This window comes from Argiope bruennichi, chromosome 6, assembly GCF_947563725.1.
Source record: "Argiope bruennichi chromosome 6, qqArgBrue1.1, whole genome shotgun sequence".
NCBI lineage: Eukaryota > Metazoa > Arthropoda > Arachnida > Araneae > Araneidae > Argiope > Argiope bruennichi.
In genome coordinates, this window is record NC_079156.1 from 129,132,115 (window position 1) to 129,155,605 (window position 23,491).

At 26.9% G+C, this 23,491-nt stretch overlaps 1 protein-coding gene across 4 annotated transcripts in view; it reads left to right on the forward strand.

Annotated features, from left to right (window-relative positions):
* Positions 1 to 23,491, forward strand: part of LOC129972408 (YLP motif-containing protein 1-like) — a 64,971-nt gene that overhangs the window by 28,262 nt on the left and 13,218 nt on the right. For 3 of the 4 annotated variants that reach the window (XM_056086533.1, XM_056086535.1, XM_056086536.1), the window contains 2 exons: positions 72 to 313; positions 22,685 to 22,840. In XM_056086533.1, the coding sequence (XP_055942508.1) occupies positions 72 to 313; positions 22,685 to 22,840 (398 nt within the window). The remainder of the gene's footprint in view (positions 1 to 71; positions 314 to 22,684; positions 22,841 to 23,491) is intronic. The other variant, XM_056086534.1, reaches the window with a different exon arrangement.

Sequence of the window (23,491 nt, forward strand, 5' to 3'; positions counted from 1 at the left end):
TGTGTGTGTGTATGTATGGTAAAGATGTGGATAATTTTTTTTAGTTTTTAAGTAAATATGTTTTTGTACAGATATCCTCCTTTCCCTGGTGATGGACCACCAAGGTTGCCACCTCCTGGTAGAGGTGGTCATAGACCACCTTTTGGACCTGGAAACCATCCTAGATTTCCTCCAGATGAGCCATATTTTCGAGAAGGTGGCCCTCCTCCAATGCGCTTTAAATCAGTTGATTATACTCACAGATCCTCTGCAGACTTTGATCCACATTATGAATTTGAAGCTGAATTTCAAGATGATGTAGGGCAGTTTAGAGGTGAGTGATTTAATTTAAATATATGACTAATTGTTTCTTCATCCTTTTCCTAGGTGTTTGATATTTTCATCTTTTTTCAGCCTCATAGCTTTTATAAATTTGCAACAATATTTTTATCCTCAATATTCCTTCTCACTAGTCTAAATGATAATTCACCATATTACTTGGGCAAAAATTTCATGTATTTTTGCTTATTGTAGCCCAGTGTTATTTGCTGATACGTGATTAAAACCTGTATATCAGTCAACTGATCTAATACATCTTGTTTTAAATAAACATTTCATTATTCGATTATTAACATTATTTTACACGTGAATCTTTTTTATCTTGAAGTCTTCCCCTTTCTATTTTTTACCTGGTATTACATCAATGTGATATGTGTGTATTTTCTGAAAATAATATAGTTCAAATTGATATGGACATTCTTTCTAGCTGTCAAATTAAACTTGCTTTATGATTTTTTTTTCGTGGTAAATACTTATTTATTGATTTAAGTAGATGTCTCTATTTGTTCGTACGTTGAAAATTGCCATATATTAGTATTGTTGGTGAAAGAAATCTAGAAAAGCTGCATATTGTATAATAGGTAGGCAATCAACGAAGCAACCTCGACTGAAGAAACCACCAGCTGCTCTATAAAAATGATGAAAATGTAACTTAAGGAATTTGAAGTTTTTTTTTTTTTTTTTTTTTTTTTGCGCTTTCAAAATGTGGCAAATAACGGTAGTTTCAGTGCTTCATTTTTATGAAGAAAATATCAAGACAGAAAAGTTTGATTGATGTTTGAAATGTCTTCAAGGACTTATTGGATGAACTTGCCTTTCTATAAATTGTATTGACTTATGATTAATATTTGCTTTTCAAAGAATATTTTGAATGTTTTATGTTTTCTCATATCTTTTAATTATTTGCAAGCATGAAAATGATATTTAAAATGCGTTAATTACTTACTTCATGTATAAGTGACCTTAAATGAAGTAGAAAAGCTTTAAAAATTTCTTATTTTTTAAAAGCATTGTTTTCAAAACTAAAATAAACACAATGAATCATGTTCATGCCCATTCTTTAATTCTTATGTATATTTGTAGTGTATTTTACAACATTTAAAAGATCTTTTAAATATCTTACATCACTAAAAGTAGTTCATTAATTTGCAGTTTTATAAGATTTTTTTTTTTTTTTTTTTTTTTTTTTACAGTTTTCTTTAAATTATTGTTCTGTCTTTGGAATTAAGAATAATGTTAAGTATATATTAATAAAGATAAAATTCTCTACAACTTTGCAGTTTGATATCTTTCACATGCAGTGAAAGATATCAAACTGCATGATAATCCAATAATACTATTTGTTTTATCTAGATTATAGGTCTTGCTGTACAAGAGAAGGGAATGTCTTTAACTTTTAATTTTTTTAGTTTGGTGAATTCCCCTACATATTTGGTACTCATTAACATTTTTCAAATTCTGCTCTGGAAGAATCTATATTTTTCTGTGAATGATTGCATTATTTCATTTGACTATTCCGAGATTACTATTTTCATATCTATCCCAGTGCTCTAAGTGTCTTTTCTGTTCTTTGTGTTAAATCTAAAAACATTGAACTTATTTTCACTTAATAAGCAGTGCCACATATCTCAATTTTACAAAAGATAGAAAATAAATCTTTTGCAGGATATAATAAATCTTTGCAAGGATACTTTTGCAGCTTACAGTCACATGAGACAGACTGCATAATCAAACCAATGTGTGGAATAGGGCATTCATTATTAACTATAAAAATGTAGGGGGGGTCCCCTTTTTTAAGAGTTGATAAAATTGAAAACTAAGTACTTTTAGTCAATCTACTTTTTAACTATATTTGATTAGAAGTATAGTCTTGAGTTCTTCATTCCTTGAAGTATAAGCCAAAAATAAAAATGATTTGATTAAGAGCAGATTATCAAAACATTTTGTGCAGCAAAACTATGAATTTGTTTGTTAAAATAATGCATGTTTGCAGAAAAGTATTCTTGAGTATAGATCAACCAAAGTTTGCTGTCAGAAAAAAAATTCATCATGTTCAGACAGTTACATCTTCAGTCAATAAATTTTTCAAATAGAATGTATTTTGCTCAGCTAAAAAGAAATTATTCCAACTGTTTTATTGTAGTGGGTTTTTTTTGTTTTTTTTTTAATGATTAACATACATTTAGAATGGAATTTTAGTATATTTAGAATACATTATAATATTTCCTATATTTTAATAAATAAAGGTAAGAGTAAATGCTCACTTCATATCATTTAATGCTTGATATATCATTTATCACTAATTTCTTTATCAGTGCAGTTTTCACCCTAGAAAATAACTACTGATTTTATTGCCCTATGTAAGTAATAAGTTTTAAATAAAATAAAGTTTGAAGAAATTTTCCTTACATTTGTGTAAGCATTCGGAGATTATCATCTTTGTATGACATTTTCTGATCAATTCTGTCCTTTCTAAAACAACTGTTACATTTTTTTTTGGGGGGGAGAGGGGAAAGTCTATTGAAATTCATGGTTTTGAGCGGCTGTGCATATTGTGTTGAACCTGATTTCTTTCAACCTATGTTTGTTTTTGCTTCGGTTTGTTTATCATATTGCTTTGTACAGTCAGAGTGAAATGCAATTTTAATGGCTAATAGTATAATTTTAAAATACCCAAGAAGACCTTTGAAACAACATCAGAGAAAGTTAATTTGAATCTCTAAAATTAGGAAGAGCTTCCTTCATATTCATATCATTAAGATCCTGGGCATTCAGAATTAAATGTACAGAAACTGCCTTTTAAGGTGCAAAGAGTAAACAATGACTGTTTTGAAATTTAAATTTCTGTGGTAAGAAAATTTGATGTGTTTTGAAATTCAAAACTTTTTATAATTCTTGTACATTTCTAATTATTTGTATGTACTTGGCTAATAAAGGTGACATGGAATATTTCCAGAATGAGATTTTATGTTTTATTCTTTTTTTACCGTAAGTGGATTTTAACGAGATACTAGTTTTATTGAGTTGAAATTGGATCCTAGCATTTTTTAAATTTTGTATTTGTTGAATAAATATATGAAAACATAGACATAATATATAAGAAGTTTATTGGTGCTATCTATATTTTCTTCCCAAAATTAAGGATATTTTTAACTGAAACCTTTGAACCTTGAACAACCTTTGATAAATGTTAAATAATTGTTGTTACATTTGTTAGAAACAAATGATGACCTACTATTCAGCAAGATAATAGCTAGTATTTTTTCAATTTGTAACCCTCCATATTTTAGAAAGGAAGCTGTTAATAAAAAATATTTTAAAAAATGCTTTTGACTCTACTTTTTTATGAAGTTATTTATACATCTGAAACTCATATTTGCCCTCGCCCCCCTCCATCTTTTAGTACGAAACAAGAATGTGTAAAAGCCTCTTGCTTATCAGTAATGCTGTAACATCAAATGCTGTTAATGCAGTATCAGTAATCAGTAATGCTGTAACATCAAAACATTTCATTTCTGGATCTGTGAACTTTTTTATTGCATATGTAAAAATCCTCCTCCATTTGTTCCCCCTCATTTTAGTTTTGCAAGAACAAAAAAAACTATTATTGCATTCAGTTGCTGTGATTCTTTATATAATTTAGTGTAACCAAATGAATTGTGTTTATAGGTTAATCATTAAAATATTTGTTTGACTAGAGCCCAAGTATTAATCACTTGTGCCATTAATTCTGTTCTGAAATTATGTATCACATTTTTGATCAGATATCTAAATTTAAAACAACAGTTGTCTCCACCCTTTAATTCTAATTTTGTGGGGGGTTTTTCAAACTGTAGCTTTTGATTACCTAAAAAAGATAGATTAAATTTTCCAGAGTTTTAAATCTTTATTTATCTTGTTAAATTAATTTATTATAAAATTTTGTGAATTCTGTAAAAATCAGAATTTATTTTCAAATTATCTTTTTATGGTTCATTGAATGTCATTCATTTTATTAACTTTAGATTCTTGGTAAAAAGTATCTTTAGAACCTAAATTCATATGAATATTTTCTTTCTTTTCTTTACTGAATAATATTTCTTATTCTTAAACTGGAATATCTTGATTAAACAGTTCTGTAAGATATTTTTAATATTTTTCAGAAATATTTTGATTATTCATGAATTATTATGCAGTATCCATTAATGAATTAATTTAAAAGATCCATAAAAAAAAAATAGAATGTGCAATAGAAACTTTGTGAAGAACATAGTTTGTTCCTAGATCTTACTCTTAATGCAAAACATATTTGGGAAAAAGAAAAAAATCTGGATAAATCTCCATTCAAAAGAGAAAAATCCAAATAAATTAATAATTGTGTAATTTATATTGGTTAAAGACGTTTGTTCTTTACTCTACAAAATTTAGCGAAAATGGGATGCTACATTATATATATAAAATGCCTACATGAACGCAAAGTCAAACCGAATTTGTTAATCATCATTTGGCAATGTCATTTTTATGGAGTTGGATAATGAGAAAAAAAAAAAAGAAGTTTTAAATTGAGCCTTTTCAATTATAAATCAAAAACAAGAAGGTAGTATAAATGAACATTTTGAAGAATCATTCCTAAGAAGATCCTATTGGAATAAAACAATACAAGTATAAAGCATTTGTGTATGAATAAATGTTTCTGAACCACAGAAGCATAATTATGGAACTCTGTTCTTTTTATCTGCTATGTTTCTCTGAAAAAAGAAGTAAATTCATATGGAAAATACATAAGATATTGTCACAATAATAATAATAGGATTTGGGGAAAGAAATCTATTGAATCTGTTGGAATTTGGAAAATCTTAAAATCAAATGGACCATGTACATAACTTTGATGATGAAAATGATCATATTGCAGACTTTTTAGAAGCCCATTGCGCTTCTTGAGGAAGTTTTAAATGACTAATTTCAGGTTAATGTAAATAATTTTAATATTTAAGCATTTTAGAATTGTATATTTTCACTTTCTAACATTTATGTATATTTCTGCTACCAGAAAATTTTAATTATATCACAAAAGAACCAGGATTACATCTTGATTTGGAGGGTTGCGGAGTATGGAGTGTAATCCAATAATTGTTAAATTGAATGATTAGAATTACCCTTTTCAACATACAATGCAATAATTTCGCCTGCATCTTCCTTATTTCATTGGAAGATTATTGCTCTACTAAACGTATGATTTCTTTCTCTCGTGAAATAATATTGTAATTTTTTTCTGTGAACACGAAATGAACCTCCATAAACTCTTGTTCTTCCACCAACTCATCAATGTCATTGTTATCTACCTCTAGTACCATAATCTTTACCACAGATACAATCTGATCAATCATAATTTTAGAGTCACTTGCTTAGATCTTTTGAAATTTTGTTCGACTGTGCTATCCGGTCAAAGGTTCTTTCTTGTAGAAATAAGGATACTTTCCAAACAAGCTTTCAGCATTGACTGATACCTAAGATACAGGCCAATCCTGTGTTTGATGTCCTGATATCTTTAGTCTCTTCTTCTGCAAAACGTTGCTCATTAAGAGTCAATTTTTTCATATGCAAATCACTGTTGTGAGTAACTCTTTGAATAAGGTATGATTGTATTGGAAGTTTTTATTGAATAGATACTTTAGTTCTAAGAGTTTCATTGCCATGAATATTAACAGATTCTTTATTTTTACAAATAAAATTATAATGCCTAGTGGCAGAGGAATATTGAAATATTGTATGAGCAACTAATGGTATTTATATTGAATTGTATTGATATTGTTATATACCATGTTATAAGCATAATCCTAAGTTACTGAATTAAATCCTTCGACTCCCATGTCCTTTCATGTTTGCGGTTTATCTATCGTTAATTTGTGATCACTTTAAAATTAATCTCTAGTTGATGAAATTGTTTAAAAATTATTGGGATTTTTTTAATGTGAATTTTATTCAGCAGTTTAAAGATTTTTGTGAAATGTCTTAGAATATGAAGTGTTGGGTCCATTTCAGTATGAACACCTCAGATTTTTTAACAGCATTGAAACGTTTTTTACTAGCAATATTATTTTCTTGTTTTGAATTTAATTTTCATTATAACCAAGTTAGATAATAAAACTTTTTGAACTAAATATCTTGTCAGTGTTAGTTAACTCCACATAATTTTTAAAACAATATTTGTATGGAGTATATTTCAATAATTAATTTGTGAATCTCTTGTATTCATTGCAGGGTTTGAATTAACAATATTTATTCATTACAATATTAGAGGGAAAGGGAACTTGGTGGTTATAAAAGCGATAAATATTGTTTTAAATTGCGGAATATTGAAGAACAAATGTTCAGAAAGAGGCAATGGGAGGGGGGGGGGTAGAACAACATTAGGCTAGTAGTTAAATAATACTTCTGTCATATTTATATATGTATTCACTGTAAATGATATAAAATTACAATGATCGTTGAAAGTTCCAAATTTTTTAAGTGCCATTTTTACTTGCTTTTTATATTTTTCACTTCCCCATGATCTGAAATATCTATTGCTAATATTGGATATTTTCAATGGCATAGCAACAGGCGAGTAGAGGGTTGGAGTACAGTGATATCTAAATGTCAGTTTTGAGAAAATATTCTAGATACCTTCCACTCTTACTAAATCACTAATTGCGACTCACTTTGAAAAAATCATATTAATTCGGAGCGCCAATAACCGTCAATGATTGATCTATGATCGCTGCCTTTTTCTTTTCTCTACAGTCATATGGTCTTGGGGAAGACTATAAGCCAAAACGATTCAAATTGATACTGAAGAAAAATCATTATCATCTCTGTACCATTATAGCTAATTAAAAAGTTTTGAATATGATTTTAATACCTTGTATTTCTGAAGTCAGTGGCAACTTTTGGAATTGTGAATTCATATAAAATCAGTGATGAATGAAAATAGCTTAATGCTGTTTATATTAAATTGATGAAAATGAAACTAGATTCTGTTCCAGTGAAATAAATTTACTGTATGCGTTAGTATATGCCATATACTGCTGTTTGATAATATAAATTTATTGGTGGTGTATAAAAAAAGTTGTGGGAATGATTTTTTAAAAATTCGCCTGCCATTTCCCATTTAGTTAAACAATGAGGAATTGTTTCCAGTACTGCTTTATGACACCTCGTTGGATTCTTGAGTGGAGTACATTGAATATTTGTACGTCAATTTTTGATCCCCGCCCCTTTTGGGTGCTGTATCAGTCCACTAATTGCAAAATCATATGAATGCCTAAATTACGAATTATGTAAACATTAAATTATCTTTCTGTGAACTTTGAAATCTGATTTCATTTTCGCACTCTGCGAAGAAAAGGCAAAAATACCTTTATTATACTTATTTTCCTATGAATTATTGGTTTTTAAAATTTGTTCTGAACTTCTGGAATAGTCTGTATTTCAAAATGATATATTTGCTTTATGTGCAAATATACCATCTGTTTATAAACTCATGATGAACTTTCCATGTAATAAGTTTTTTAAATATCACTTGTAGTTACGTCAACTGTTTTAAGATTTACACATATAATGCAATTTTTTATTGATGAAGTTTTTCATAATTTGTCATCAGCTATAACTGCCTAGTAAAAGTCATGGCCCATTTTTGTTTTGAAATATATTTTTTAAACTGGGAAAACTTGAACATCTTTATATTTTATATTCTTATTTCATTTTATTATTTTTTTAAAAAAAGAAAGAAATCTAAAATATTGAATTATTTAAATGATATCCAAATCATTGAATTTCAACGTCTCGTTGGAAAAAACAACGGGTATGATGTATTAATTTAAATTCACATAATATTAAGTTCTGAAATACTTATCATATTTTTTTAAGAGCCATTCTGGATTAGAGACATGCCGTCCAAAGTAATGATTGTTTTTACCATCTGAAGACATTTCATCATATTTTCATTTGAATCAACATCTGCCAGATTTAAAGGAATACTTTTCTCATAAATTACCGAATTTCAAATGTGTTGCATTTTTATATCATTTGTTGTAAAGACCTTCAATTGCAATTTCAAGACTGGATTGTGCATACTTCCTCAAATATCTTCAAGTTAATGGAAATCCTCGTTTTGCGTTATCTCGAAAAAGCGTTTATGCAAGCTGCTCGTAGATTCGGTACCGTTTTGCATGTAATCGGAATACGTATTTTCATATGTTTGCAAATAGCGCATGCAAACACCCGAAAAATCTGTTGATTGCTTATCATAATATTGTTAAGTCATTCTAATTGCTGAAAGAACTATTTTCTTTCTAGCAGTTCCCATGAAACGTAATAAAAGGCCCCCTCCGAGAAAAGCGCCAGTAGAGAAGAAGATGCGGGACTGATACCATTTTCATTTAGTCTGTTATATTTTATCACATGAGCAATGTTACCACAAAATATTTTGTTATGCCGCTGTTCAAAATTTTAATAAAATGTTGAGAATGTGACTTTTTTTTCTATTTTTTGACTTGTATTTATTTTTTTTAACTGTTGTATTAGAATTTTTTATGCATTACTTTCCATTCATCTGTTTTGAAAATAATTCACACACTATTCTACTTATTAATAAATTATTTTAAAAGTAACTTTATTTCAAATAAATTGTATGATCTTCTTATCTTCAGTGTTTCTATTTTCTGACCTTACTAACAAAAAAAAGATATTCCAGATAATTTTTTTGAACTCTTTGATAAATGAATCATTAAATTTTGGGTAGTAAATATGAGAGAAATAAAATATGTATTTTAACTTAATATATGATAGTTGTTTTAAAAAATCTTTCAGCAGTACATGTTGATTTTTAAAGTTTGTATTAACAAAGTGAAGATGGCCTCTATTTTTTTATTATTACACATATAATTTTAAATGAATTAATGTGGAAATTCGTATAATGGTCTGAGATCGTAGCATTTTAATAAATGGTGACTTAATTTATTTTTTGCTTGGTCGATTATGAACTTATTTTCTATACACATTTATGATATATTAATAAAAAAGTTAATACAAAATTTTAGATTGAGGAAAATTCCATTTATAATGCAGCGATAAACTAAGAAAGCAAATTTTACTCAAGGAAAATGCAAAAATTTGATATACATGTTTGTGTTCTATTTAAATATTTCCTGCTTATAAGACAGTTCTGCAGTATAGTATTCTTTTCACCATAAAATAGTAGACATTTTTAAGTTCATATTTTATTATTTAATGTTACTTAAAATTTTTTCCTTGAAATCTTATTTGTTTTGAAATAGATGAGGGGGAAAAATTCTGTATTAGTGAAGACAGTTGTTTTTGAAATAAGGAATGAAATTAAAAAAATAATAATAATAAGCATGGTTATATTTTTTATTTAATTTCTATGGAATTCTGTTTTTTTTTAATTATTATTATTATTAATTCCTTATGCATTATATTTTTAAATACTATTTTCCTTTATAAATTAGTACCAACCTTTATTTTATGCTCACATTTTTATAATAGGAATTTGTCAATTTCATAAGAAATAGTATAATATAATTAATTAGATTTCAAGCACTTTTGTTTTGATTCAAATCTGCTTGTACATGAATTTATTTCATCTCCCTGAATACATTTGAAATCAAAATGAATGTCACAATTCCAAGGCTTTATTGTACAAGAGTAATTTCTCTATTTATTTGAAAAATAACATACTTCAGAAAGTAATATTTTCAAGTTTTGTGTTTAATTTTTATTGTTTTTGTTGTTGAGTTTAATCTTATTGTATATGCTTTTATAACAGAGCAAAATTTGTCAATAAGTTTTTCACTGGGTACTTTTTTACCTAACATTCCTATTACATAAAAATAGACTTATAATATGAATTGTGTGATTTTTTTGTACAATAAAATATCATGCCACTACATTTTCATACAGAAGTAGGAAACTATTTTTAAAACATAGTATCAGTGAATTTGTTGCTCAGCTTACAAACATTAACGCCTTAACTCTGTCCACTGCAATTCCAGATTTCTTTTTGTATTTTTTGTATACCTAATTTTCAAACAACCATCACCGATTTGAAAATTCCACTTCACAATTGCTTTTTCAAGCGTCAATAGATGTGCTACAGAAAGTATGATGGGAATTGCATTCCTGGCCTAATATATACCATATGATGAAAAGAATGCATGTTGAGGCTCAATAATATTGGCATTTAGAATTTAAATATATTACCTCTTAAAATTTTAATAAATGTAGAAATTTACAGCACAATAAGATTTTGAAAATGAAACATTTTAATCAATTCCTGTATATGTTTGTAAAGTGAGTAGAAAATTGTACAAGCTGAAGATAATATTATACAATATTTTTATTACTATTTAAGTAGAATGTTAATTTTTTATTTTCTTGCATACAAAAAGAAACCATTGTAAAGCCTAAAACAAATTTGACTTCATAATTGTAATGAATTGCTACATATTTAAATGATCGAGTCTGAAAAACATTTTTTTAAAATATATCTATGCATCTATTTGGGAACATAAGCCAACTAAGAAAAACAAAAGGATGAAATGTGGTATGTGTTTCTAACATGAACTGTGTAATTTTCTATCAAATATTGGAATAAAATAAATCAAAAGGAAGGTTATCTGTTCATCTGCATATAAACACAATATTCGAAAGATGGAAAGAAAAAGTTAGGTTTTATCGTGAAAAATGTGTATTAAATTTTTTACAATCTCTTGCTAGGTGAACATCTGTCTGTCTTTATATTGATATGTATATAAACGTAATAAATCAGAAATATTACAACTTAGATAAATTTTGTTTGCAATCTGACCAAAATTATTGAAAAATTTGTTCTGTTCATTTTAACCCTCTGACTATATATATATTTTTAATCACTATTTAGAGAGGTATTTGCAAATAAGTTCAAATATTTTTGAAAAAAAGTGAACTGATACTATATGTTACATGCTAATATAATAAAACAAAAATCTGTAATTGTAAAAATAAACACATTAAACTGTGAAAAACTCGGGAAATGGACTGATTGCCAATCTGTGAGATAAGCAGCTATAGGTTTAAAGGATGACTCCCAAACATTTACTCATGCCCCCCCCCCCCCACTATACTTCAAGACATAAAATTCAGTTTGTCGTAACAATACACTCAGCAGTTGAAATGAGAAAAGGATGTACCTTCTTATAGAGTATTGTGGCATTTAGGGATCCCCTGCACTTAAAACATTCAGATGGTCATAGATTCAAAAATCTATTCTATTATCTAATTCTATAAAACAGTCCAAGGGAGCATACCATCTATGATTGATAAGCATCTTGTAAAATAGTTGTTATTCACACTTCATTTGATAAACCAAAAGCATGGGTTTACTGTGGAAGTTTTCCATTTGTAATAAGATTTATATGGGCTCTTATTGTCTAATATTTTCATCATAAATTTACAAACTATAATTTCAGAGTGTTCAATTAATGTAATTTAGCTGCGTAATTTCATTGATCCCTTTAATTCGTTTGCCCCACAGCTTTATAAAAAAATTATTATAGTTATTGCAACATATCTTCTGTTATACGTATTCTCTTCAAAATAGTGCAATAAATATTTTATCAACATTACTAATTAATTTCTATGGAACTTAATGTATATGCTTATACAAAGCTATCTTGATGAGTACTATTTATTAAATCATCCTACTCTTAAATATTTTGTATCTTCATTACAATTTTGGCACAAAATTTTTATCGTAAATTTTGAATAAGAACTAGAAATCAATAAATAAAGCATAAGATTCAAGCATGCTTTTGTTTTCTAAAACAAATATTATAGAAATTTCTTTAAGATCAAATATTTTTGTTTCCTTGACAATAAATTTCATGAATATGTTATATTGAATAGTAATTACCTCAAATTTAGTATCTCTTATTAGTTCTTGTGCCTTAAAACCTCAAACCAAACTAGGTATACTTTCTTAATTTGTCACTTATTAGAAAAATATTTGAAAGATGTGGCATTGTAATTACATAAATAGTTACTTAAAATGCTGTATCTAATTGTTCAGAATTCTTTTATAAAGATGAGGATACAATGCTATACTTTTTATTCAGTAAAGTATTGGATTACTTTAATAAGTACAGGCTATGTATTTAAGCCTAAGAAAAAGAATGCATTAGTTGAAAATTTTATGTAGTAAGCAAGGGGTTGCTTTGTTCTGCACATGTTTGTATCTAAGTACAAAATAATGTTAAATCTGAGTTACAGCAGAGTAAAATTATTTTGTATTTCATATTATTTGTACATTGCTGTACATAAGATAGCTTTTACTATTCCTTCACACTTAAAAGTAATATGTCAGTTGTTTTCTGATTTTTTTTCATTGTTTTGTATATTTAATTTATAATAAAGCAATTAATTAATTAATCTATTTTTGTAAAAATTAATACATTTTCCAATTTGTTATGGGCAGCTTTTCATTTTTAAGTGATAATAAATGAAATATTGAAATGTATATAATCCTGTCAGTATCTCGTTATTGTAAAAATTGTTATATCACTAGCTTTATGTGATGTATTTACTCTTCTGTATGTTACAAATGTATGAATGAAAGATAAAAATAGTTTATAACTTTATGGCTTTTTTCATATTGTACTTTCGATAACTGCTTGTTTAAAATGTTGAAATTCAGAATGTAATAAAATATTTGAGGTGGATGCACACATATCACATTTAAATAATTTGGTTTCTCAGCATTCTGAAAAAACTAATTCCATTCGAAAGAAAATGAAATTTTAGAATTATATGCCTTAAGACATTTTTTTATTTACTAAGAATGGAACTTTTGATTACTTCCTGTAACATTTTTCTAATGTTGATTTTTTTTTCTGTCCAACTTCTATTACTTATTGCATCTGACTAGTGCCTTAAATTAATTGTGCATGCATTTCATATTTTGTTGATTTATATTGTACTAATGATTTTGTATTTCAGAAAAGTTACTCTTTTATATATTCATTTAAAATATATGAAAAAAGAAATTAGCTGTTTTTCTAAGATTACTTCCCTCAATGACTATATTTTGCTTTCAAAATTTCTTTGATCTAAATTGGAAAGAATATAATTTTTATTTCTGAAATCCTACATGTTCATTAGTATTTGGCTTTGTTGAATTTTTTTTAAAACTGCTGTACAAATGCAGAGATGGAGGAATTGAAATAAAGTTAAAAATTATTACTTTGTTTTGCTTAATTTTGTTTAGTACAAAGATATTCATGCAAGAAAATTTTCTTTCCTTATTGGGAAAAATCATTATATTCTGATGACATTCATAGTATTTTTTGAGCTGAATTTCTTAATTTATTCTTTTATGATAAATTGAGGGAGGGGGATGCTCTTAAAACATTTCTTTTAAGCATATTAAAAAAAAAAGATTTAAGTGTCTTATATTTTACATTAGTTAGTATCATCATATATAATGTTTAAGCATCTGTAGCTTGAATTTAAAATTTAAAAAATCATAAAACTCATGAAAAGTTATCTTGATCTCTTTAATATATTAGTTCTGTTATATTTAATTTAAATAATCAATTACAGATATGAATGTGATATGTAGAAAATCATTGTCTGTATAATACTGTAAGGTTGCCAGTGACAGCAAGTGTTTATTCTAATTTATAAATTTTACATGAATCTTCAATTTTTTTATTATATTAAAAGTCTATTTTATAAATATATTTTTTCTTATTGACTTTTATATTCCATTCCTAATGTATTGTAAAATAATATACTGAATTAGAATTACAAAAAAAGGACTAGAAATTTAATTAAAAAAGGTCTTGAGGAAAATGCATGCTGAACATAAGTTGTGAAAAATCAGTTAATTTGATTGTAGCTTACAAGAATAAGGAAAGTTGCAAGTTGATATCTTAATCAATTAAATTTTTTTTTAATCTAGTTGAATTTTTATTTGATAATTATTTTTTAAAACTTCAATTTGGTAAGAAATTTTATTGAAGTCAAAGACTAACAATACAATGTATTGATTTAAAGAAAATTCCAAATTGTCAAAAAATGTATAATGTGTATAATTCTTATATTTGCATTGTGTAGAACTTAGTAATAATGAGTACAAAAAACGAGTACAGTTTGGTTTAATCTTTTAAAATGAGGTTTTTAAAATTCAAGTGTTGCACATTAAAATTTTGAATCTGAATATATGATATTGGAATATATATTGTATTTGAAATTTATAAAGCTAATTTTCAATTCTATAATGAAATATAAATGTTTAAACCACTTTATTGTATTAACTATTTTTGTCTGATATTTTGTCTCCGAGTATTAATTACAACATTATGAATTTAATTAAATGCATTTTTTGTTCTTTTTTGCTTGGAGCTTAACAAACAGAATATGTTAACATTTTAATAACTTAAAATCAGTTTTCAAACATTTCATTGCAACTTTAAAGAAAGATGGGAGAATTTCTTCATATTCTTGTTAATTGTTTTAATTAGCACTTTACAAATTGTCTTATATTAATTCATTATAAATAATTCCGAATTCATGATATTGTGTCACAATTCACATGCTCCTTAAAAATAATCTTGAGATTCCACCTTTTAACCATGATCACAGTTTCATTATTTCTTTCACCAACATCATTTCAAATTTCAGTTTCACATTCAAATATTTCTTTATCGTTTCAAATTTAACTTGTTTTGTACTTGCAAGATAATATTCTCTTGTATATTTGTTTTTCCATGGATATTGCTTGTTGTGGTATTTTAAAGTGCATACTGAAGTTGTAACACCCAGATCTATAATTTGTAATTAGCTCTTGCCATTCAGTGGAAAGAAAGTTATTTTTATATTTTGAAAACCATTAGTTTCTTGAAAAAAATGGACTAATTTATAATTGTTTATGTTTTTTTTAACCATTCAGTAAAAATGCTTTCAGAAATCCATGTTTTTTCATAATTTTCTGTCAGTGCTTTAAAATCTTTAAAGCATTACTTGATTCATATTGTACTTGATTCCATCAATATTAATATTAAAAGAAGTATATATATACATTCTTATATATATATACAAGAAGTATATATATAAGAATGAAAACTTTAGAATTTTATCTTCCATATTTTTATAATCTTACATTTTTTGCAAACATGAGATGATAAAAGAAACCACTTAATCAACATTTAAATATTCTTTAGCTGAATACCATAAATTTTGTTAGAGAAATTTTTGAATGATTTGTTAATTTTTCCTATTTACATTTTGAACTACTAAAGTCATCTAATTGAAAAAAAATGGGAGGCAACATTTGATGCCAATGTATTAAAACCTTAATCAAAATGTCCTTAATTTAAAAAAAAAATTAGCCTTCTTTTGTTTTAAATTCTTTGAAGCAGCGTTTTCCTATATCCCCCACCTCTCACTGTCTGATTAACAGTGGTTGTAAGAATTAAAACTAAAGTTTGCTTTTTTTTGAAAATCGATTATTTTTTTTTATATATTTATCTTGTGCTTTTTGTTTAATCCTTTTAAAATAAAATTTTATCTATCAATGTAAGTGTTTTATGCAATCTCCAGCTTTCAGATTTAACAACAAAAAAAAACTTAACAACAATACAACAGGGTTATTCGAAGACCAGAATTCAAGAATGGCTTGCATATCAGATAAATCAGTTTTAGTGAAGTGTTTCTGAACTAATCCTATCTCTATTAGAGATAAAGGTTCTACCCCCCCCCCCCCCCCACACACACACACTGCTTTCAAGGAAAAGTTTAATTCTTAATAGGAGCAGTGAACTAATAACAGCAAAGTTTTTGTAAATTTTAGAAAAGGGGGGGATACAGCATAATATAACATAAATAAAGTTACTATCATAAATGTTAATTTCAGTTGCTATTTAGATTTGACTGTGACTGTGCTTTTTCCTTTTTTTGTTTTGTAACTTCATCTATATGTATTGATGTTTTTTTCAAACACTTTTACCATAAGTTAGTGATAAATCTGTTATCACTAAATTATGCTATAACCTGCTTTAATCTTATAAATCCTAACAGAAGCTTACAATGATACTTGCAAATAATTCTGTAGTAAAAATTACCTTATTCCTCTCTATAAAGACTTGGAAGTTCAGCTGTTTTTTAAGACTTGGAAATCTTCTATTGCTGTTTGCATAGTTAGATTTTTAATCACCACATCTTTCAGAGGATTGCATTTAATGATTTCATTGTTTGCTTTAAAGGTTGCAGTGTGTTTACTTTTAGTGGAAGTTGTAGTTCTTAGAATTAAAGTTTAAACATTACTACAATACATGAAATGTTCACAAATAAAACAGTTGTACAATTGCATGTTTGGGTTTTGTAATTAATTTGAAGAAAATATATAAATTAGGCATAAATATGTTCGTAGCCTTTTAAAATTTTGTAATTCCATTCCTAGAATTGCATAATGAATTTTATTCATCATGTTACATGACCTCGCATTAATTTATGGAAATAATGAAAAAAAACATGCTAGGATACTGGAAATTATCTAATTATATCCAGTGTCATGAATGCTTTTATTTATTCAATTTTATTATTAATTTGAGTGATCTTCATTATTAGATGTATTATTTAATTTTTTTTTTTTTTTGTATGAAATTTGAACAAATCGTCTAAATTTTTCTACAGATGCAATAAAAATGATGAATGCCTAAAAAACTATCTGTAACCTTTTAAAGATCAGCTGTTATTTTTCTTCTCAAATTTTCAAAAAAATCACCGATGTTGGAAATTAAAATCATAAACACAAAATCTGTATTAACTAGGAAAGTATTTGATACTGAGAGAAGTTGAGATACAGTTTATATATATATATATTATAAAGTCAAATCATGGTGCATTTTGTCTTGAGAAATATCCATGTCATTTAGAGAGTGGCCACCATGCTCTGTAAAATGAGCCTAACCGTAAGTCGTCATATTATTAATGAGGATATCAATAAATGCTTGCGGCAATGAATCTCAATCATCTAAAAGAACAGCTCTTGATCTCTGGAAGATTCTGAGGGAGCGGGCAAAACTATGTAATAGCTCTTGTTATCCCATCTCAAATATGTTCTGTAAGATTGAAATATGGAGACTTTGTTAGCCAGTCCATATAATCTATATCTCTCTCTCTCCCCCCCCCCCCCCCGTCCCCACAAGAAAATCATCAACAATGTAAGTACTGTGTCTTTGCATTATCATCTATAAAAAGAATGTATAGGTTTGCAGCAGCGCCCTGGAAAATTCTTACACCAACTTCAAAGATCTCATCCCTGTAATGCTGTGCACATGCATGAAACGTGTAGCAGTGTATGACTGCCCAACTTGATACCACTCAGACAAGATTCCATCTGATATCAAAAGAATAAATTTCTCTTATATTAGAGGGATGACAAGAAGCTCGTGGTTCTCTTCAAACAAAGACTCAAAAATAACTGTGTGCTGATCAATGAAAAGAGCATGCTGCCCAATCTTGATATTTCATATTTGCAACAAAAGGGTTCTTCTATGAGACATTGTACTAGACAACGGGTAAAGAGGCCTTACTCTACTAAGTGTCTGTATACTATTTACCTCTCAATTATTTTTCCATGTACACTAAAAAGCTCAGTAGCTACTTATGAAGAACAGCCCTATGATTGTACATTTGAAGATGTTCTTGAGTGACTTCAGCCCGACCTCCTTGTGATTGTACTAGTTGATTTATAATTCCTTTCTAATGCTTACCATTTGTGGTGCTATTTTTAACCCTGAAACTATCTCCTCTTGAGACTGCCAATAATTCTCCATCTAATTAAATCATCTAAACAGTTATGAAAATCCATTCTTACTGCAATCAATTACACTTTTGGGTTTAAAGCTATATTCACAATGCTTTTTGCCAAAATTCATCAATGCTTAGTAAAATTTTTTATTCTGTACGAAAACATTGAATGCCATTTATTTAAAATGGTTGTTAGCAATGTGCTACTCTTTCTTCATAATACATGTAACATTAATTTTATTAATAGCAATTTTGAATTATTCTGCAAAACATATTTATGACTTTGGGACCATTTTTGTGGTGTGATACATTATAGTTTCATAAGTTCTGAAGATTTTGACAATGATCTTTATTTATAAATTTCTGTAAATTTTAGAAATTGTGTGTGGTTGCCTGATGAGGTATTGTTCAAAAGATTTTGTACTTATATTTATTCTTTTGTTTTATAAAAATAAAATGAGAGTGTGTATCAATTTGCAAATCCAGAAAGAGAAGTGATAGTAAGGCATTTGATCTCATTTGATCTGTTGTGGTAGATGTAAAGTATTTTAATTCATTTTTATAATAACAAACTTTTTTTTACTTGTATTCTATAGTATAAAGTTACTCCAGTTAAAAAAAAAAAAAAAAAAAAAACAATATATTTATTCTTTTTACAGGTATTTTTTTTCAGACACATTCTTTTTACAGGCATTGTGATTCTTATTGATTTATTTTAATGTTCCTTAAAGAATTTAAAGAATAAATTATTTAAGAAACAAAGATATTTCATGGCCATATCTGGCATTTATTGTTTAAAGGCTTTTTTTTTCTCCTGTTCTGTTGTAATTTTTACAAAATATTCATCCTGATGTGGTAGAAATTTTCTTTTATCCTTTTAAAGAAAACTCATGCTTATATATTTATATAAATATTTTCTGAAGGTTTAAAGAATTACAGAAATTAATAGTAGAAGAATGAAATGAAATAAGAGTTTTAATAATTATTTTCCTGTCTATGAATCACTTCTGCCATTACTTTTACCACAATGTCATCTATTTTCCACTGCACATGATTGCATATCATTTCTCAGGAATGTCTCTTGGCTATAATATTCTTTGGTTGATGTTGATTAGAGAAGTAACAGTGGATGCATTTGCTGAAATGTTTTTTAGAGTTCATTGGAAAACTTCTGAAATGTTCATTTCTTGTTTTTAATGTATAATGATTTAAGTAACATTAAAGAATCTTAGAAGGAAAGGAAAACATGATTACATATGACTGTTTAGGAAACGAGAAATAGTAATGGATGGGCTATTGAGTTTGGCTAAAACAAACTTTTTATTAACAAAATCTGTACAGCTGTGGATTTTAAAAGTTAATCATAAATGAATTTGTTTTAAGCTAAAATAATTCTTGAATCGCTTAGTTTGCAAGATCTTTTAGAGAATGCCTACTTTTCTGTAATAGAACTTGTATATTTTGAAGTGAGCACTTTCCCCCTATATTAAAAGAAGAATTGTACTGATAAAGTTTATTGAATTATAAACTATTAGGTATAGAAATTAATTAATAAATTAAAACTAAGAATACATTTGTGTGGTTTCTTGGCTAAAATATATATCTGAAATTATCATAATCAAAGTACATGCTGTAAATAATAATGGAACATTGCCAAAGAGTAATGAATGTGCTTGAGGAATTAAATAAGAAGCTCTTCTTGATATTGATGAAATTTTTCTCCTATTGAGTCTTGACTACAGTGGAAGGATTTCCCACTGGCTAATCCTTTAAACGAGTAAGTGAAGTTAACATTTGTTCCCGTTATATTCAGCTTTGTTTATCCTAGTTATATAAATGTTTGGATTTTGTGAATTTTTAATTGCCTAGTTTCTCAAATTACTTTCATGTTTGTTTGCTTTTGTGGTATATCCTCAGATGTTTTGTTAATTATTTAGTTGTTGGTATGAATATCTTTCATGTTTGTTAATGATATCTGAATTAAATCGTTTTTATTATATTTTTAATATAGTCTGAAACTGGCATTTTTTTTTCTATAATTTTACTTTAATCATAGCTTCTTAATTTTTATATTATTTGCTTCTGTGCTTGCTTTTGGCTGCATTTATTATTATTATTTTGTCATAGCTCAGTGTTGACAACATTTAACGTTGCAAAAAGCTTTACAGATATATTGCTTCTAATCAGTTTTTATGTGATATTTGACATTAATGAGTTGGAAATTTTTAATATAGTTATATAAGTATTGCAGGGTTATTTTCAATGAGTTGAATGTCATAAACAGAAATTGAATGTGAAAAATGGTATGTTGTTTTCTGCAATGAAACATTTATCGAATTCCATGTGTATCGAGGAGCAAAGCAGGAACTGTAATTTAAAAAAATAGTTGTCAATGAGATAAATATTTAGAATTGATCCTTCAATATCTCCTAATTAAATAAATTCTGAAACAATAAAGGATATTAGCAAATAAAAATGTTGTAAAATAAATGTCAAAAATATTATACGTAAACGATAAGCTTTTCTTCAAAATGTAGTACATGGAAGAAACTACTGTATAAAAGATTTTTCCTACAGAGAATAAAAGGCGATTCTGTGAAAGATTTTTTGTTTAAAATTGAAAATGAGAATTATTGGAAATGCATTTGAGCACTGTGTATATCATCTTAAAGGAAATAATCTAGATCTCATTGATGACCTTTCGTGCCATGAAAATGCTTTATTCTTATTGTAAAATATTTAACTGTTGTTATAAAATTTTCAACTGTTGTTGCTGCTTGGATATATTGTTGATAATCTTGTGATGTTTGCACAAAAATATAAAATATGAAGGCCTTTAAATTATAATTTAAAAAAATTTGCTAATATATGTTGTTAAATATGCTAATATATATTTTCAGAAAATTTTGATAATTAGGGGTTTAGTTGTAAAAGAAAATTCTATATCTGGTTTCTAATTGTTATTGAAGATTTTTGTATTATAAAATTTGTTCCAACCTTTTGAAAGTTGAAAAATAATTTATAGTAATATTAAATAAATAGAAATTTATTTTTGAATTAGTTGTTTGAAGGATCTTTAAAGATACGTATGTGGCTTAATCATGACTTCAAAGATAATGCAACTGAAAATGATATTTTTTCCATAAAGAAAATACATTAATGATTATTTCAAAAATTTTATTGAACTTAAAAGATTATTTCACAACAGAGAATAGATTCATAGACCTTAAAGTAATTGAATAGCTTTAAACATATATTTTATCAAGGTTTATAAATATTATTTAAATTCATATTTAAAATGCATCACAGTGGGTTAGGCAGCTTTAAATTTCTTCTTTCAAAAATGAATATTTCGAAGATTCGTTTTGTTTTATGCATAAGACATTTGCATGGAAGGAGACATGAAACTGTTTGTTATTAAATCAAAAAATTCCAGCATGTTTTAACAATGAATTTGGATTAAATATGTGGGATTGTATTATTTGTAAGTATGATTTCAATTTTCTCAAGATTTTTTAAAACCAGATTTTATAAAGAGTAATTGAAAATTTATAAAGGAATTTCTTTTATAAATAACCTGCAGCAAACATTCTTTTTGATATATACCTTTAGTGAATTTTTTATATTTATAAATTCATGATAGCTGAAAGAAACATTTAAGGTTATTATATCAATAAGCTTCTCATAGATTTTTTAAAAAATCATATTACATTTTTTAATATCTCATGCTGAAAGATCATAAATAAGCTGGCATACCTTGAACATTTTCCTGTTTTAGTCTAATATTGTTGGAACATGATTTTGGTATTTGATTGAAAAACATACTGAGACTTATATGAGTGGTAGATAATTGCTATTGCAGACTTTATGATAAATTACAATTTTGGAAAATGTATTATTTGTAAGAAGTGTCGTTGTTAACTTAAAAAAGGACATATTTTTCCTTCAGTGGAGTACTTATTAAACAGCTATGGAAATATTTTAAAACATTGAAAGGTCTTCTGTCAAATGAAGATGAAGAATTTTGTAATAGAATTCTGAATCGAAATTATTTGAATTATTTAGTGTCTTTTGTAACTTTTGGTACATTTTTAAAATATTCTTTGGTACCTAATGACCTGAAGCTGAAGAGGACTTTTAGTGGTATCTGATTGTGAAATTTCCAAAGAGCATGATCTTTTTGAAATATTCTATAATTGTGCTCTCTATAGAGATTTACCTGAATAGTTTGCCTAATTTGTGTGCATTTTCTGAAAAAAGTCAGTTTAGGATACTGTGTCAGTATGTAAATTTTGGAAGATACAAGAATGAGATATCAAGAAACTCATATGAAACATTTTCCAGTGAGGTATAATTTTTTTTTTACAAGTTAAATATGAAATTTTTTATATATACAAAATTACTTTATCCAGCTCTGCATATTAATTATAAATATATCTTTATAAATGTGTCTATTTACCAGTGAAACGATTTATTAAAATATTTTGTTTTGACAATCCAAATCTCGGTGAATGTGACTGTGTGTTATTTTATTCTGTAGATAATTTTTGTAAGGATATAAATCTGATTTCCCATGATCCCATAATATTTTCACAAGTCCCTGTTGAATCTTTTGATTATGGACACGGTATGAAACCTATGACCTCTACAATGATTCCTGCAAAGAAGGAGAGTGATTCTAATGCTCCTCTCAAAGGTAGGCTGTGCATGACATAATACGTTCAGTAAATCCCTGTAGTTTTGTTATTCCCTTAAGAAAATTAGATACATTATAATAATTGATCAGTGGAATATTAAATTGGTTCATGTAATATGTAGACTATGCCATCTGACTTCTAGAATATGAAGTATTACTTAAAGATGAGCATGTAATATTATATCCGTGAAAAAGCACAAAATTAATTTTATTGATCAAAGCATAAATCCTGTGAAATATGATTTTACAGGCATATGTTTACATCGAATATTGCACTTGTTTGACACAAGTGGTCAAATAAATTAATTGAAAATTGTAACTTCTGCATTGTTTGTTGATGCTGTTTTAATTAATATTTTCTAATACAGTATCAGTTTCAAGCGTTTTATGCATTTTTTTTAATTTTTTTTTCCCCATATGCCAGTTCCACACTTTCCAGTGTTTGATATTAAATTGTTATATATTGAAAAATATTGCGTATTGTATAAACAATATAGAAAAAAAAAATTCTTAAAGCTCTTATAGAAAGTTTAACCTTTGAAAACTTTTCCTGTTTTATTTATTTAAATATGTTTTTTAAGATGCAATTTATATTCTTAATATTTGTTTATTTCAAAATCAAATTTTTCAGTTCATGCTTTGTTTTGGTTT